The 15041-nt window shown below is 51.2% G+C and overlaps 1 protein-coding gene across 5 annotated transcripts in view; it reads left to right on the forward strand.

Annotated features, from left to right (window-relative positions):
• The first annotated feature begins 7423 nt into the window (after positions 1-7423).
• Onecut1 (one cut homeobox 1) overlaps positions 7424-15041 on the forward strand; it is a 30299-nt gene continuing 22681 nt past the window's right edge. The window contains exons 1-2 of one of the 5 annotated variants that reach the window (XM_076937872.1): positions 7424-8918; positions 12113-12194. In XM_076937872.1, coding sequence (XP_076793987.1) covers positions 7814-8918; positions 12113-12194 — 1187 coding nt within the window. In that variant the 5' untranslated portion in view covers positions 7424-7813. Of the gene's footprint in view, positions 8919-10111; positions 10186-12112; positions 12195-15041 lie in introns of those variants that run through there. The other 4 variants (XM_076937873.1, XM_076937874.1, XM_076937871.1 and 1 more) reach the window with 4 other exon arrangements.

Raw genomic sequence — 15041 nt, forward strand, 5'->3', positions numbered from 1 at the left:
CGAGTGGGTGGTTGTTCCCTTTTTCCATCATTAATGTCATTACTACGAACTATCAATAACCTTGTCGTTGGGAGCCGAGTTTCACGGTATTGATCCACGCAGCTATTCATCTCTGCCATGCAAGACACGGAATAATTTTCGCATTACAGTAGCTTGGATTTGCTTTTAATTCATATTTAAAGCTGCAACCGGCTCAGTGGAGCGCTCTGTGAAAGACTAGAGGCGCCTAATTAATAATAAGTCAGAAACGAAGGAAGGCACTGGCGAATAAATAATTAATACAGACATCTATGTCTCTTTGAATATTGCTCCTTTAAAAATTTAGACTTACCAGGGCCATACTGTAAGTCTGCCATTTATATTACGGGGATGATTTAAGAAAGCTATTTTTTCCCTTGAAATACAATAATGAATTATTTATGGTGTTTTGCAAACCTAAGTTCCTTCATTAGCCGGCCCCTCTGGTTTGTTTCTTCCAGGTGGAAAACACCGGTTTTTAAAAATAATTACAATAAACGCCCAACAAGAACCACCAACCAACATTAGATTCAGGAGAGCTAGGACAGGCACAAAACATGAGAAGATCCGAATTCTGGAATCTGCCACATATGGGATTTTGTCCAGGAAAGAAAACAAAACCCAGAATACTGTCTGGTGACCTTAGGGTATTTGCTGGTGCCCAGTGAGACAGGTTTAGGAGAACTCGGGGTCCTGAAATGGCCCCAGGAGAGAGGTGGGTAGGGCTCAGAAAGTCAGTCGTGCCTCTCCACATATGTACCCACAATAAAAGGGTTGGGGAGAAAGAAATTTTGGAGACCCACTATTGAAAAAGTTAGAGTTGACTTTCACAGTAGCCAGGAGCACCGGGTAGCCTCGGAGATTAACAAAATTGAAGGTGATACGGGTGATTGAAAATCTGAGGCGGTTTTTGTGTGAGATGGACTAGGATTTGTTTGCAGTGTTGTTAGCAATATCGATTTTTTGTTACTTGGATTAATGTATGTTAAACAGGAAAATGCGGGCATTAGTCAAGTACATTATAATCATCTATTGTTGAGAGGAAGGTTTCTCAGGTGATGTTGGGAACCAGGGCGCCAGGCATTTCCAACGGGGTGGAAATACTCTGGAGTATTTGCAGCATCTGGAACTGGGGGTTGGGGAGCTGACAAAGTGGAAATGGGGCAGATTCACCTTCAGTTTCACCTCCCACCCACCCTCTTCTAGTAGGGTTACAGCTTAGTATTTAACAAAACCTCAACCCAGGTGTATCAGCCTCCCTGCCGACTTCCCTACTCCCATAAAGTATTAAAGGAAGGAAAAGGATGCAGATGTTTGGGTCTTCCAAGTCTCTCACCTGCATGCCCTTATTTTCACAGCCCCACCTCTGTGACTCTTAGCCCTAATGACCCTCCCTTCCGTTGTCTGGGACTTGTCTCAGGCATGGGGACTCCAGTGGCAAAACAGTGCACACACACTCACACACACACATCTACTCATAGACCGTGGGATGGGCCAGGTCCAGAGAAGCCTGCATCTGATACCTTGATAATCCTCTGGGTTGGCTCTTCTTCAGTCACACTGACTGACACACCCTACTTCACAGCCAGGTGAAGATGCGATGGGACCAAAGCTTTCTTACTCTTTTTCCTTTTAGTCACACACACACACACACACACACACACACACACACACACACACACACACACACACGGGGGGGGGGGGAGACCAACTGGTTACATTTATGAAAACCCCTACCGCCTGCAAGACCTCGCCCCTCCCCCGCCCCTGCCCGCCCAGGCCAAGGTCTTTCCCCGGCCCTGTAGAAACCAGAGGTCAAGTACAAGAAATCTTTTGTCTTAGACCGGTTCTAAAAAGCGCATAAGGGCCACGGTCTGGGGGTTGGCGTGGAGCGACGGACTCTGCCCCACTCCATAATCCTATGCTCGGATGGCGCTCAGGCTAAAGGGCCTTCGCAAAGAGTCTCTGGGTCATAGACCGAGGATGGGGACAGACCGATAAGGTGGCTAGCTGATTTCAGAAAGGCCGGCCAGGACAGAAGGAGGGCAGGAGATGAAGTACGGAAAGTGACGTACCAAGAGAAAGATGAATCTCCCCTTTGAGAAAGCAAAAGCCAAAACAGGCAGAGCAGGCCGAGGAGGGAAGCGCAGGCAACAGGGCAGGCGCTCAGAACACCTTGCGTTTTATTTTTAAATCTTCTAGGTGTCTGCGGGTCAAATAAAGACAAGGGCAGTAACGATTATTCTGTTAAATCTATGGTACTTGACTGCGCAAACACTAATTGATTAGACACCAAAATGATTTGTTTAAAGAGTTTTCCTCCTTCCCAAGTGCAGCTGTTCTGGCCCTGCGTCCGCCGTTGCAGGCGACATTCACCAAGAGAGCGTGTCTCAGGCCCGACTTGGGGTAGGTTGGCTGATCCGAGCCCTGCGCATCTGAGGCTCCCGGATGGGAGGTGGCTAGTGATTTTTGCTTTCTAATTATCTCCAAAATCAGAGAAGAATATCTTACTAAGGAGCATCGCTAGTACACTTGGCCTTCCGTCCACACCTCTGAGTTTTCCCTACTTTGAGTCGCTTTGAATGATGCCAACGCATGGCCCCCCTCACTTTCCAGTTCCCAGCTTTGGCTTCTCTACCATCAGGACGCCAATGATAATCCACCATAGAATTCCAAAAGACTGGAAGTGGTGTGTTCACTGCTACCAAAAATCTGCAAAACTCGGGAGTGTTCACTGACACCCCGAATCTGCAAAATTCATCGTCTCCCCATTTGCGCCCTCACAGTCTTGGGAAGGGTTCCTTCCCCCTTACTATAAAATTATGAATAAGAGAGGAAAACCCACTGAAGATCAGGCCGTAGAAAGCCAATTTCCTGGGAGTCAGGTTAAACTTCTGCAGCGCTGGGCTCTGCCACCTGTCACCTAGGAGCCGGATACCTCTCCCCCAGTTCCACACCCATTGTGACACCCCTTCAATGTTCTTTACTTGAAGGCGCAGAACCTTTGCCAAAATAGGCGACCCCCAGAAAGAACTTCTACCCAAAAGACTCCATTGCTAGCTAACCCAGGGTCCCAGGAGAGCAAGTGGTTTTCTTCCTTGCCCAGGAAATAACCTGAGATGCTCTCGGAGAGGTCAGTTTTCAGACCACCACCGAGGCGGCTCCAAGCATTTCCTGGAACTCCATGTTAGGTGGGGTTGGAGGGAGCCTACCGCCTTTCCGCAGGCATTGGAGGGATAAGAGACAAGCGAAATGGTGCGAAAACGTTGGGTTTAAAACCATTTTCGTGCGCAAAACAATTTTTAGGAAGGAAAGAGGAATGAAAACGACATAGATATTAAATACAAAGGCAAAGCTTGAAAGGGGGTGTTAGAAGCATTGGTCCCCACTTCCTCCACCAGAGAAGTCACATCCACATCGCATGGAACTGGGAATTAATGTGTTGTTTTAATTGGTTTCAACAATAAATCGTCAGGCCACTGTTTTCTATAATTCTTGTCTATTCTAAGCCAACAGCAACTTTCTGAATAAATTTCTCCAGAGATGGAAAGACAGGAGAGGACAGAACAGTAGAACCCTGCAGGAAGCATCTAGACTCAAATCTTTCACCCCATTCTATCAAGAGTTCTGCTGCAGTCAGATGCCATCTGCATGTCCCTCCATGGGAGTTTCATTCTAGACTCTGCAAGTTTCAGAAATGTTTGGACTTCAAATGCTGCAGCCAAGAGTCTCTTACCTGAAGCCCTGGGTAGGAACACTTTCTGAAACCCAGGACTGCAGTCACCAAATAGGAACTGAACACTTGATGCCCCCAAAGAGCACAGAAACATTTCTTTTGAATGGTCCATATGTTACACCTCTACTGCTCACAAAGAAAACCAAGCCATTAACTCTGAGTCACACGGGCCATTCTTAGAGAACTGCGTGTGGCCAGCATTTACAAGAATGGCCTTCTCCACAAGTCTAATGTCATTGCCCTGCAAACTCTAGCCTATCTAGCAGAGGACAAATTTCATGTGCCCGCCTACTGACTCCCATGCATTTAAGACATTTACAAAAACAAACATCTGTGATAAAGCCTTTGCCCAGCTCAAGGCCCCAGTGGCACAAAAGTTGGGTTCCAACATAAAAACACTGCAACAAGCATTTAGTTGAGCCCTGTTTTTAAGACTGTATTTTAATAGTTTTTACATTGTTCTTCTATAATTCTCCTTCATTTGCTTAGAACTGAAGCAGTTAAGTATAAGCCTTTCCCTCTGCTTCACACACTTACTGTCCAGTTTCAAGGAACACTTCTATAGACTCTAATTCTCTCTTCCCTTAGGATTGCTTCAATCCATCCCTTGGTCTTATAAGAGAGGCAAGTACTCTAGGCTGCAGGAAAGGAGAGAGAGAGAGAGAGAGAGAGAGAGAGAGAGAGAGAGAGAGAGAGAGAGAGAGAGATCTAAGGGGGCAAGTTTTGTGCTGGGCACTCTGAGAAGAAGACCAGATAACAGCAGGTAACTCTAGTTCCCTCAGAGGCCAGAAAAAGTGTCCTTTCTACCCACCACACAGAAAATGCTTCTGAGAGGTGAAAACACCTCTCAGAAATCGAGGAAGAGGAGGAAGAGGAGGAAGAGGAGGTGATGCTGGTGGCACAGGAGGAGGAGGAGGAGGGAAAGGAGGAGGAAGAGGAGGAGGGGAAGGAGGAGGAGGAGGGGAAGGAGGAGGAGGAGGAGAAGGGAAAGGAGGAGGAGGAGGAGAAGGGGAAGGAGGAGGAGGAGGAGAAGGGGAAGGAGGAGGAGGGGAAGGAGGAGGAGGAGGAGGAGGAGGAGGAGGAGGAGGAGGAGGAGGAGGAGGAGGAGGAGGAGGAGGAGGAGGAGGAGGAGGAGGGAGATTTGTAAACCAGGTCTGAGATTGTTAGGGGTGGGGTGATGTCAAACACTGAGGTGAGCAAGGCAGAAAGATGCTTCCTCAACTTCTTCTCTCCTTTGGGAACCAAAGCTGAAAGAAGACATCTTTTTGACCAGATCCTTTTTGGACAGAGTCCCTTTTGGCAGAGTTGAGCTCCTTGATCCCACCCCTTTGTATGGGCTCCAGGGTCTCAGCTAGGAGTTGACATGAAGGAGGACTTCCAAGATCAAGTCTTTAATTAATGGAGGAGGGTAACACCAGGAACAATGTGTGTACTAATTTTTTTCATTTTTTTTAAGGAACAATCTTTCAAGAAGAGATGGCCGTAAGAGCAGATCAATCATTTCAATGGGATTAAAATATGGTGGCAGAAACGGTTGAGCTGAGATTGTTTCAACCCATCGTTTGGTCTTACAAGAGATGCAAGCATGCTATTCAAGAAAGAAGGAAGGGAGGGAGGGAAGGAGGGAGGGAGGGAGGGAAGAAGGAAGGAAAGAAGGAAGGAGGGAAGGAAGGAAGGAAGGAAAGAAGGAAGGAGGGAAAGAAGGAAAGAAGGAAGGAGGGAAGGAAGGAAAGAAGGAAGGAAGGAGGGAAGGAAGGGAGGGAGGGAGGGAGGGGAGGAAGGGAGGGAGAGGAGGAAGGGAGGGAGGGGAGGAAAAAGGAAGGAAAGGTAGATTTGGTTTCTAGAAAATATTTTGTGCTTGAATGTGTCTGAAGAGATAATAAATAAATTAAATTAGTATTATTTTGGTTTTGGCCAATGTATTCCCTCCCCCATGACCTTTTCCTGAGGGGAGGGAGGTTCAGATTCCTAAAATGATCATGACCAAGCTGACTTGAACTAGAATCCACAGGAGTTATTTGGTAAGATGGAGCTGTTTCTGATGTTGAGACCCAGCAGAACTGGTCGTTTTAGGAAGACCGAGTGTACCCACTGACCTTGACTGTGGGTCTTGTGCTGTTGGAGGCAGGCGCTTGAGCTAAGAGATGAGCCCGTTTGTACCTTAACTGATGAGATTTAGGCCCCTGGATTGACCACAACAAAATTTTCTTATAGATCCCACCACCACGACTCATTCCTAGGCTCTCTGAAAACCGTTACAAGAAAACACAGGCGGTAGGTTCAGTGTCTGGCGCAGAGCAGGCCCCAGACTTTGTTCAGTAGCCCTGAAAGCCCGCTCTGAGGCTATCCTTATTGTGAACACCGCTAGCCCCAGGCTGAGGCTCGGCGCTGACCCGGCCGTAACTGCCGAGGGCCTGACAATGGGCACATCTGTCCTTTCTCCAAGGGATAAAAGCACCTAAGCAGACAAGGCTCTGCCTTTTGTTACGGACTTTTTTCTTTCTTTCTTTTGTAAATAAAAGAAAGCCGCGGCATGTGGCGGCCGGGTGTGTGTCCCACACTGGGGGCCTCCCCACGCGTCCCCACCAGGCTGAAGGCCCGGGTTCAATTCCGGATTGGAGCGTGACTGTGACAGGGGCACAATTATGCCCAAAGCTGAATTGATTTTCAAATCTGGAGGCTTCCTGCAAGGACACCAGGAAAAGGAAAGCGTCCCTGCGGTCCAAGCAGAGACCCACTCAGCCGCGTGCACTCTGCCTGCGTGGATACTTCTTCCTAGCAGCAGCCTTTAGGTTCTTTTCTAGAAAGGCTATGGAGTAACTTTAAAAGACCAGCTCCCCAGCCACCGCCCCCATGCTAACCAGGCCTTCTCTCCTGTCTCCTTCAGTAACTCCCAAGCAGAGTTAACCAAAGTGGGAGAGAGGCTTCTTAATTGGGAGCATTGTGAAAGTTCTCTGAGGTCTGGGACAGTGAGGTGTGGCCTCGATCTTAGTGCTCCTCACTGAGCACTGATCCCTGAGTGCTCCTCTACCCCGGGCTCAGATAGGGAAAGGTGGTTCGAGAAGTACTTGAAAAGATCATGGATGCCAGTTCTACAGCGCCCACACCGACCTAGGCTTTCAGGGTATACACGTCCCAAGTCCCCGTAGGACAATCATTTAAGAACAGGGAATGAGCTGGCTTCCAGCGACCCTCCAGGAAATAAAGCCCAATGGGCGAGCGGACGAAGGCCATGGCATAGTCTCCAGCTCCCCGTCGGTAACCTGCAACGGGAACCAGTAACTCAGACCCAGGGACTCTGGTTCGCTAACCTAGCTGGCCCACGGTGACAGAAACCAGGCAAGAAAGTCGGGCTGGGAAGAGAGGGAGGAAGTGAGGAAGACCAGGAGGTAGCAAGTCTCTAAGGACTGTGGCGGTGGCTCCAGGTCGTGCTCTACGCGCGTCCCTTGCACGTGCTCACCGATCCCGAGCCATTCGGCGCCGCCGAGAAAGCTCTGCCACCTCCCCCCCAACCCCCACCCCGGTTCATTTGTGCTAGGACGTCACGGAGCGCTGAGACCGAGGGGGCGGGGCCTGGCAGCGCGCATGCGCGCTGCGCCCGGCGGGCGTGAGGGCGGGCAGCGGCCGCGGCGGCGGCTACCGAATCGCAGCCACAGTCTGCAACAGTAACCGAGCCATGGCTCGAGCTGGCGGGCCGCACAGGCAGGCAGCAGCCGCGGCAGGCGCACGAGCCGCGTCAAGGGAGCCGGGGACAGCAGGATTTTAAGGAGGAGAGGGGCGAGAGGGGGCCGGGCTGGGCGGGCTAGGGGCACCGCGCTCTCCGAACAGCACGGATCCTTTTTGGAAATTAATATTAAAAAAAAAAAAAAAAGGCAGAGGGGAAGGTGGGAGCAAGAGAGAAGGCAAGACACACACAGAAAGAGCGAGAGACACAGATCCCCACAGTGAGAGGAAGAAAGGCCACAGTCGCAGGCAGCCGATGTGAAGACTGGACTCCGTGCGCCCCTCGCCGCCTCTGCCCGGCCACATCGATGTTGCAGCCCGCTCGCCCGCATCACGATGAACTCACAGCTGACCATGGAGGCGATCGGCGAGCTGCACGGGGTGAGCCATGAGCCGGTGCCCGCCCCTGCTGACCTGCTGGGCGGCAGCCCTCACGCTCGCAGCTCCGTGGGGCACCGCGGCAGCCACCTGCCTCCCGCGCACCCGCGTTCCATGGGCATGGCGTCCCTGCTGGACGGCGGCAGCGGAGGCAGCGATTACCACCACCACCACCGCGCCCCTGAGCACAGCTTGGCTGGCCCCCTGCACCCCACCATGACCATGGCCTGTGAAACTCCCCCAGGTATGAGCATGCCCACCACCTACACTACCTTAACCCCTCTGCAGCCGCTGCCGCCCATTTCCACCGTGTCCGACAAGTTCCCTCACCACCACCACCACCACCATCACCACCACCACCCACACCACCACCAGCGCCTGGCGGGCAACGTGAGCGGTAGTTTCACACTCATGCGGGATGAGCGCGGGCTGGCCTCTATGAATAACCTCTATACCCCCTATCACAAGGACGTGGCTGGCATGGGCCAGAGCCTCTCGCCCCTCTCTGGCTCGGGTCTGGGCAGCATTCACAACTCTCAGCAAGGACTTCCCCACTATGCTCATCCCGGCGCGGCTATGCCCACCGACAAGATGCTCACCCCAAATGGCTTTGAAGCCCACCACCCTGCCATGCTCGGTCGCCACGGGGAGCAGCACCTCACGCCCACCTCGGCCGGCATGGTACCCATCAACGGCCTTCCTCCGCACCATCCCCATGCCCACCTGAATGCCCAGGGCCACGGACAGCTCCTGGGCACAGCCCGGGAGCCCAACCCTTCGGTGACCGGCGCGCAGGTCAGCAATGGAAGTAATTCAGGGCAGATGGAAGAGATCAATACCAAAGAGGTGGCGCAGCGTATCACCACCGAGCTCAAACGTTACAGCATCCCACAGGCCATCTTCGCGCAGAGGGTGCTCTGCCGTTCCCAGGGGACCCTTTCAGACCTGCTGCGAAACCCCAAGCCCTGGAGCAAACTCAAGTCGGGTCGGGAGACTTTCCGGAGGATGTGGAAGTGGCTGCAGGAGCCGGAGTTCCAGCGCATGTCCGCGCTCCGCTTAGCAGGTGAGCCGTGGGCGCGTGGGCGAGATAAGGGACTGAAGGTGGGAGGGAATGCGAAAGGCTGAGCGCGCTTCGTCCCGCTCCGCCTCCCCTTTCTTCAAGAGAGGTGTCTCTAGACCTGGAAGAGCCAGCTCAGGTAGCCAACCTCCTCCTCCTTTTCCAAGGGCTCAGCGCATTTGGGCTAAGGGAGGCTTCAAAGACCGAACGAGGCGGCCTCCGCGACTTCGGGGTTGCGTTTGTGCTCAGGGACAGAGCTGCAAGGTTTTGAGCCGCAGGCAGAGACTCTTGGAACCTGGCGGACCACTGGGCGTATGGTTCTCAGCGGAACACAAGAGGGTTTAGGAAGGGAGGAAGCATGCCTAGAACTAGCGCCCGTTGCCCAAGGCACATACCCCGCGCGGGGCAGGCGCTGCTCAAGCTCCCGCCGTCAATATTTGGCTGAGCTGGCTGCGGCGACCCACTCTTGGCCGGTTTTATTGGCGCCGCGCGTTAAGGGGAACCGCACTTCAATAGGGTGTGTACACAGATTCCAAACCTAGGCGATGAGCGTATGGCGGGCTGCTTTGGAAGGGTTATCACACATGCGCTGAGTATATAACCGGCTGTGGAAAGGAGAAGGACAGAGGCGGACAGTGACCAGGTCCCCAGGAAACTCCCGGTTTCTTCCTGACAACTAGCTTTTTCGTCGTCGTCGTGATTTTTTTTTCCCATCTAAGTCTCTGCGCTGCTAATGGGTGAGATGTGTAAATGTCTTTTAAATCAGCAAGCCTGTCTCCCAGTTCAAACTCCCTATCAGGCTGTTTGATTGGGGGGAGCGGGGGGGGGACACTGAAAGTCTCAGCTGCCAAGTGCAGGCACCAAGCCTGGCTCCCGTAGTGGGCCAAGAGATCTAGTGGACAGCTGAGCTCAGCTGGAACTGCATCAGGGATCCAGGCACACTCGGCGACCCTTGAAGACTGAGAAGAGGGCAGCCTAGGGGCGGACTGTGTTCATGAGACCTGGGCGGAGGTTGTCGCGTTGACTGACTCCAGTATCCACGTTCTCCCACCCCAACCCCCCCCCCCAGCCCCAAGCCACATACACCCACAGTCTCATCTGAGCCTTGTGCCCAGGTCTGAGTCTTGGTGAAGAGAAAGGTAAACGCTGGAATGAGGGTTTCTTAATTAACTGATCGTTCTCCATTAATTTGTCCCTAGAGAATGAAAGACAGTCAATCCGCTCTGAGCCGAGGGCACTGAGCCGTTTCACAGACTAAAATCAAAGCATGAGGCCGAACCCCCTCCCCCCACCCGGTGCCTGCCAATGAGAAGCTGGGGAGAGGTAGGTGCGGACTAGCCTCAGATTCTAGCCCGAGAGGCTACCCTAGCGTTTCCCCGCATCTGGGCTCTAGAGGCCTTCCGTGGATGCTACACTGCTTCAGCCTCTGACTGCCCAGAATTTGAAGCATAGCTAAACCCTTTGCTATAAAGCTCTCAAAGCAGGCTGGTGATTCCAGGAATCTGGTGAGGCCTCAGCTCAGACAGGGGACCCGGGCTGATCGAATGTCACCCCTAAGCCTCCCGGTTCCATTATGTGGCGTTGGCTCCATTGGGCCCCTGCGGGCAGCTGACCTTGCTGCTCTCCCTTCTGCTGAACCTCCAGAACCTTCCACTACACCTTCGTGAAGCCATTGCTCCAGACCTTCCAAGCAAGGCTGTGCTTTGAAGCTAGCCATTGTGGGGCCCAGAAGTGTGGATAAAAAGCTACTCCCTCACGAAAGTCACATCCCACTACTTAGTGAAGACACTCCAGACATCAGTGACACCCCACATGGTCTCTGTCACACCCGAGAAGGACAGACTGATATGATAGGTCCTGTACCAAGATAATTGCCTAGTCCTGAAAACCTAACCTATCTATCCTGTGCAAGGCCCTCTGGCCTCCAGATAAGAAAACTGAGCCAGGGATATATATATATATATATATATATATATATATATATATATATATATATATATATATTTAGTATGTGATGGCTTCTTGGTGCTGGAAAGCCCCGTGAATGAAGACCAAATTCTAGAACCTATGCACCAAAGGCATTAGTTGAGTGCTGAGCAAGTGTTCATGGACCTAAAATGTCATCATAGGGGTATCTACACACTAACTCCAGATGGCTAGCTCTGTTATTCTTGGCTCTAGGAATGTGGTCCTTTCCTAGAATATGTGGTAAATGGGAGGCTTCAGAGGACACTGGATGTCCTGAGACACAGCAGAGCTGCCTCTTTCCTTCCTTCCTTTCTTTCTTTCTTTCTTTCTTTCTTTTCCCTTTTTGGCTTCTTTAACATAAAGGAGTAGGAAGGATTGAGCCAGAGTCTGCAGTGGGGGACGGGGGTGAGGGGAAGGGTGCTCACACAAGAAACCATCCCATTCTCCCACGAAAGTCACAGGCTGTTTTGGAACCACTAAAGAAAACCCAGCCCTGCTCACTGATTTATTTCTTTCTTAAGAGAAGTCGGTTTCTGATCCTTGAAATAGTAACTAGCAGGCCTCCATGATGAACTCTAGGACTGACCCGCCTGATGCTTTGGTGTGGCAACTGCAGGAACTTAGTACCTGCTCCCCAGGACCAGCCCTGCAGCTTTGCCAAAGAGTAAATCAGCATCTTTTCTCCACCCCCTAATAAGACCCTGCTGAGTTTCTCTACTCTTTAGTGGAAGGGAGGTTCTCCACTTGCCTCTCTGTGCTGTGTTCCACTGTAGCTTGTTTGGAGGGTCAAAATCTTCTGCACGTGGCGGTATGTTTGGGGAGGCGCTTCTGGTGTATAAATTACAAGCGCTGGTGAAGGACTGAAGGAAATTCTCACCAAATTAACTACCTTTTAAAAATCAATATATGTTGCCTCAATGTAATGCTTGCTGCTGCTCATTAAAACACAGCGTGTCCAGACGCATGCCGCTTCTGGTCCCGAGTGGGGTGGGGAAACTAAGCTGGGTGCCCCGCCTCTGACGTGGGCGTCTATCAAGACAGGAGGAGATTAGCCTCCAATTAAATATTCCAGAATGCGTCGGCCCCTCGGCGGGAGCTGGCAGCACGGAAAGAGTCTGCAAGAGACACCCACCAGTGAATGTGACTATAGCACTGTGCACCCAGGCGGTGGTGGCTGCTCAGGTCCTCAGCCCAGGCAAGGCTGTGTGCTGAGCAAGCCGACCCTGTTGTAGGTGAGGAGACCTCCAGAGCCCTGCGCGGAAGACGAAGATGGCCTGCCCTGCAGCACCCGGAACTTCGCCCCCTTGCGGTCGGGTATTTACTCCTCTGTGCTAGAGGAAGATCTAAACTGAGGGCAGATGGTGGAGGTGGGAGCGGGGAGGTGTTCCTACCTGGAAGTGGCCCTGAGAAAGTCTTGCCCAACCCAACCTGGGCCGTGTTTGCTGTGAGTGGCCTTGCGACCTGGTTGATTGATAACCGGCTCTGCACACGTCCATTTGCTTTTGTGTTAATATTTATCCCGACCGGTGACATTTCAAGTGTCCAGTGCTGCCCCTGCAGCGACAGCCAGGCAGGAATGCTAGGCTGGGTCTTAGGAACAGCATTTGTTCAGCCCCTGAAGAATTCTGGGTGGAGAGAAGGAGACCAGGACTGGGCACAGGAGATGCCAGGGCTGAAAGGTCTCCTGGGTTACAAAGTGGGAAAAGAAGGTAGTGCCACCACACCGATTTCCTGGCGCCCCGAGCTGTGGCTCTCCTGTGGTGCAGCTGCTACTCGCTCTCTACAGCTTGAACAAAGGGCCCGCAGGGCGCGACCGACCGACCGTGTCCGCCTTGGAGGCTGGGGTCAAGGCCTGAAATGGCTTTCTCCCGGCTAGGCTAAGGGATAACCCGTTATCAGAAGGCAGCCGAGAGTCCCAAAGCCTCCAGGGATGAATGGTGGGGTGAACTGGAATAGCTGGAACACACACACACACACACACACACACACACACACACACCAGATATGAAGTCATTCTCACAGGCTCTAGTCCCTCGGTGGGATAATAGTTGGCTTTGTGTATTTTTTGTTGGTGAACCCACATCCCATGAGGAGAGGAAGTCCAGGAGTGTAGGTGTGCCTGTGGTGATAATCAGCAATTGTAGTTTTTGTAGCTGGCTAAGCCTGCTTAGACCTGGTGCCTGTGGTGTAGTGACCTTGTGCACAACACAGAGAGAACACCCACCAGAAACAAAGCCCATGGCATGTTCAGAAGGTACCTACCACCTATCCTGCCCTCCCCAAAATACAGCCTGAAGCCCTTTTTGGATAATCCTGAAGGTCATCCCCATATGCCCAGAGGCCAGGGTATTGCAGTCATTCCAAACCCAGCCGCTTACAACTGACACAGAGGATATAGCCCGGCTATATAGTACGGCTATGTCGTAGCAACAAAGCCATCCAAAACCTATAACGTGACTATTTTTGAAGCTTTTTGCCCTCTGCGAGCTGGGCAGAGGCAGAGATGAAACTGGCTTCGCTCCCAGACTTCCTAACCCAACCCAGGTTCGATTTGCTGCAACTCAAGTAGCTGAGCAGAGCACACGACCCCTGGTGGCCGCCTGAAGAGGGAACAGGAAATAGATGTTAGGCTGGGTGAGGCTTTGTTTTTAGGGCACCCTTGTCTTAAGATTTTCTAATCAGTGCTTTGATAGGAAGAGGGTGTGGAGGAAGAAGAGGGCGCCTAAGAAAAACTCCGTCGAGGGAATCACGATTCCTTCCCTACCAATTACAACCCGAATTCCAAGCTACTCAACCCCTAATTGTAACCTACCCAGAAAAGGTAAATGTTTTGATTCCCTGCCGGAATTCCGCTGACATTTTACCTGAAAGGAGTGATAATTGCGGAGGTGACCCTGGCGGTCTGAAGTCAGAGGCTGGGACCAGAATAGTCTGCACAGATTAACAGTTCCTTTGTTTTACTTGCTTCCCAGCAAACTGGCGTGAGTGAATCAGAGGGCACCCTCCCCCCCGCCCCCCCCTCCCCGGCCTTAAGCTTAGAAGCCTTTGTTTTTCCCTCGGAGGGGTGAGTCAAAAGGCTGTCAGAGCCTGCAGGCATGGAACCCTGGCCCAGAGTCAGGACCCTGGACAGAGCCCGACTGCCTCGTAGCCTTATCCTGGATTCTATCCCCAAAAGGCAGCTAAGATGCTAACGGATCCTATGCTGTAGCAAAGAAACATTAAGAGCGAATATTCTGAAGTTTGTGAGAGCCAGAGGCCCATCCTGGAATAAACACTGGCCCTGTCGTGTCATCGAAAAGATCAAAACCATCGTCAAAGATCAGGTGTTGATTGGTTTGTTCCTACATGGCTCGGCACGTGCACACCAGCATGTAAAACTGGAATTTGTGTCCCGGTGGGTGCGACAGGAGTTGTATCATTAAGCTAAAACGTTCAATTCAGTCCCTTTGATCCGTGCTGGGGAAAATCTATAGTCATCTCTAATCTTCGAGGTCTTTAAGGAGGTTGTTACACTAGCTGTTTGATGTCGTCATCTTCCATATCCCTAGCAAATTCAGCTAATCAAACAAGCTGGTCCCCAAAGTTCTCTCAAGCAACAGTTCTTACAGAGTATACCAGTAAAATCCATTCTTGGTTTTCTTGAAAAGAAAAGGAAATATTCAACTCTAATGGCTGTGGGTAATTTAGAAGGAGGTTCCCAGGTGTCTCACTCCTCAGCTTCCATAGTTAGTGGCAGCCATGTCCTTGAAGCGGTAATGCCCAGTGTTCCCAGTAAACTGCATATAATGGAGTATTTAAACACATGTTCATTTTCGTAACTCAACCCTAGTGGCTTGAAAGTGAAATAACCAGTTTAATTTCAGAGCCTATTTAAATACTAAGATTTCCACAGTTTGATAACTTGGGGTAGCTAACTTGGGGTAGCTACAGAAAGAGGATTTCATAAAGCCATGCTTGTTATAAAATCCATTTCTACAATATAAAAAAATTCAGCCCATATGCATCCCTGATCATTTTCTGTGTGTTGACATTTGAATAAGACGAGTGTGCACCCTCAGAAGAGAAACATGTTATTTTTACATGGAAAAAAATCAGCCTAACAGTCCAATAAGAAGGAACATCTTATTTTTAATGTAAATGAGTTTGGTATACAATCATACA

Source organism: Arvicanthis niloticus, chromosome 7 (genome assembly GCF_011762505.2).
Source record: "Arvicanthis niloticus isolate mArvNil1 chromosome 7, mArvNil1.pat.X, whole genome shotgun sequence".
In the NCBI taxonomy this organism is placed as follows: Eukaryota; Metazoa; Chordata; class Mammalia; order Rodentia; family Muridae; genus Arvicanthis; species Arvicanthis niloticus.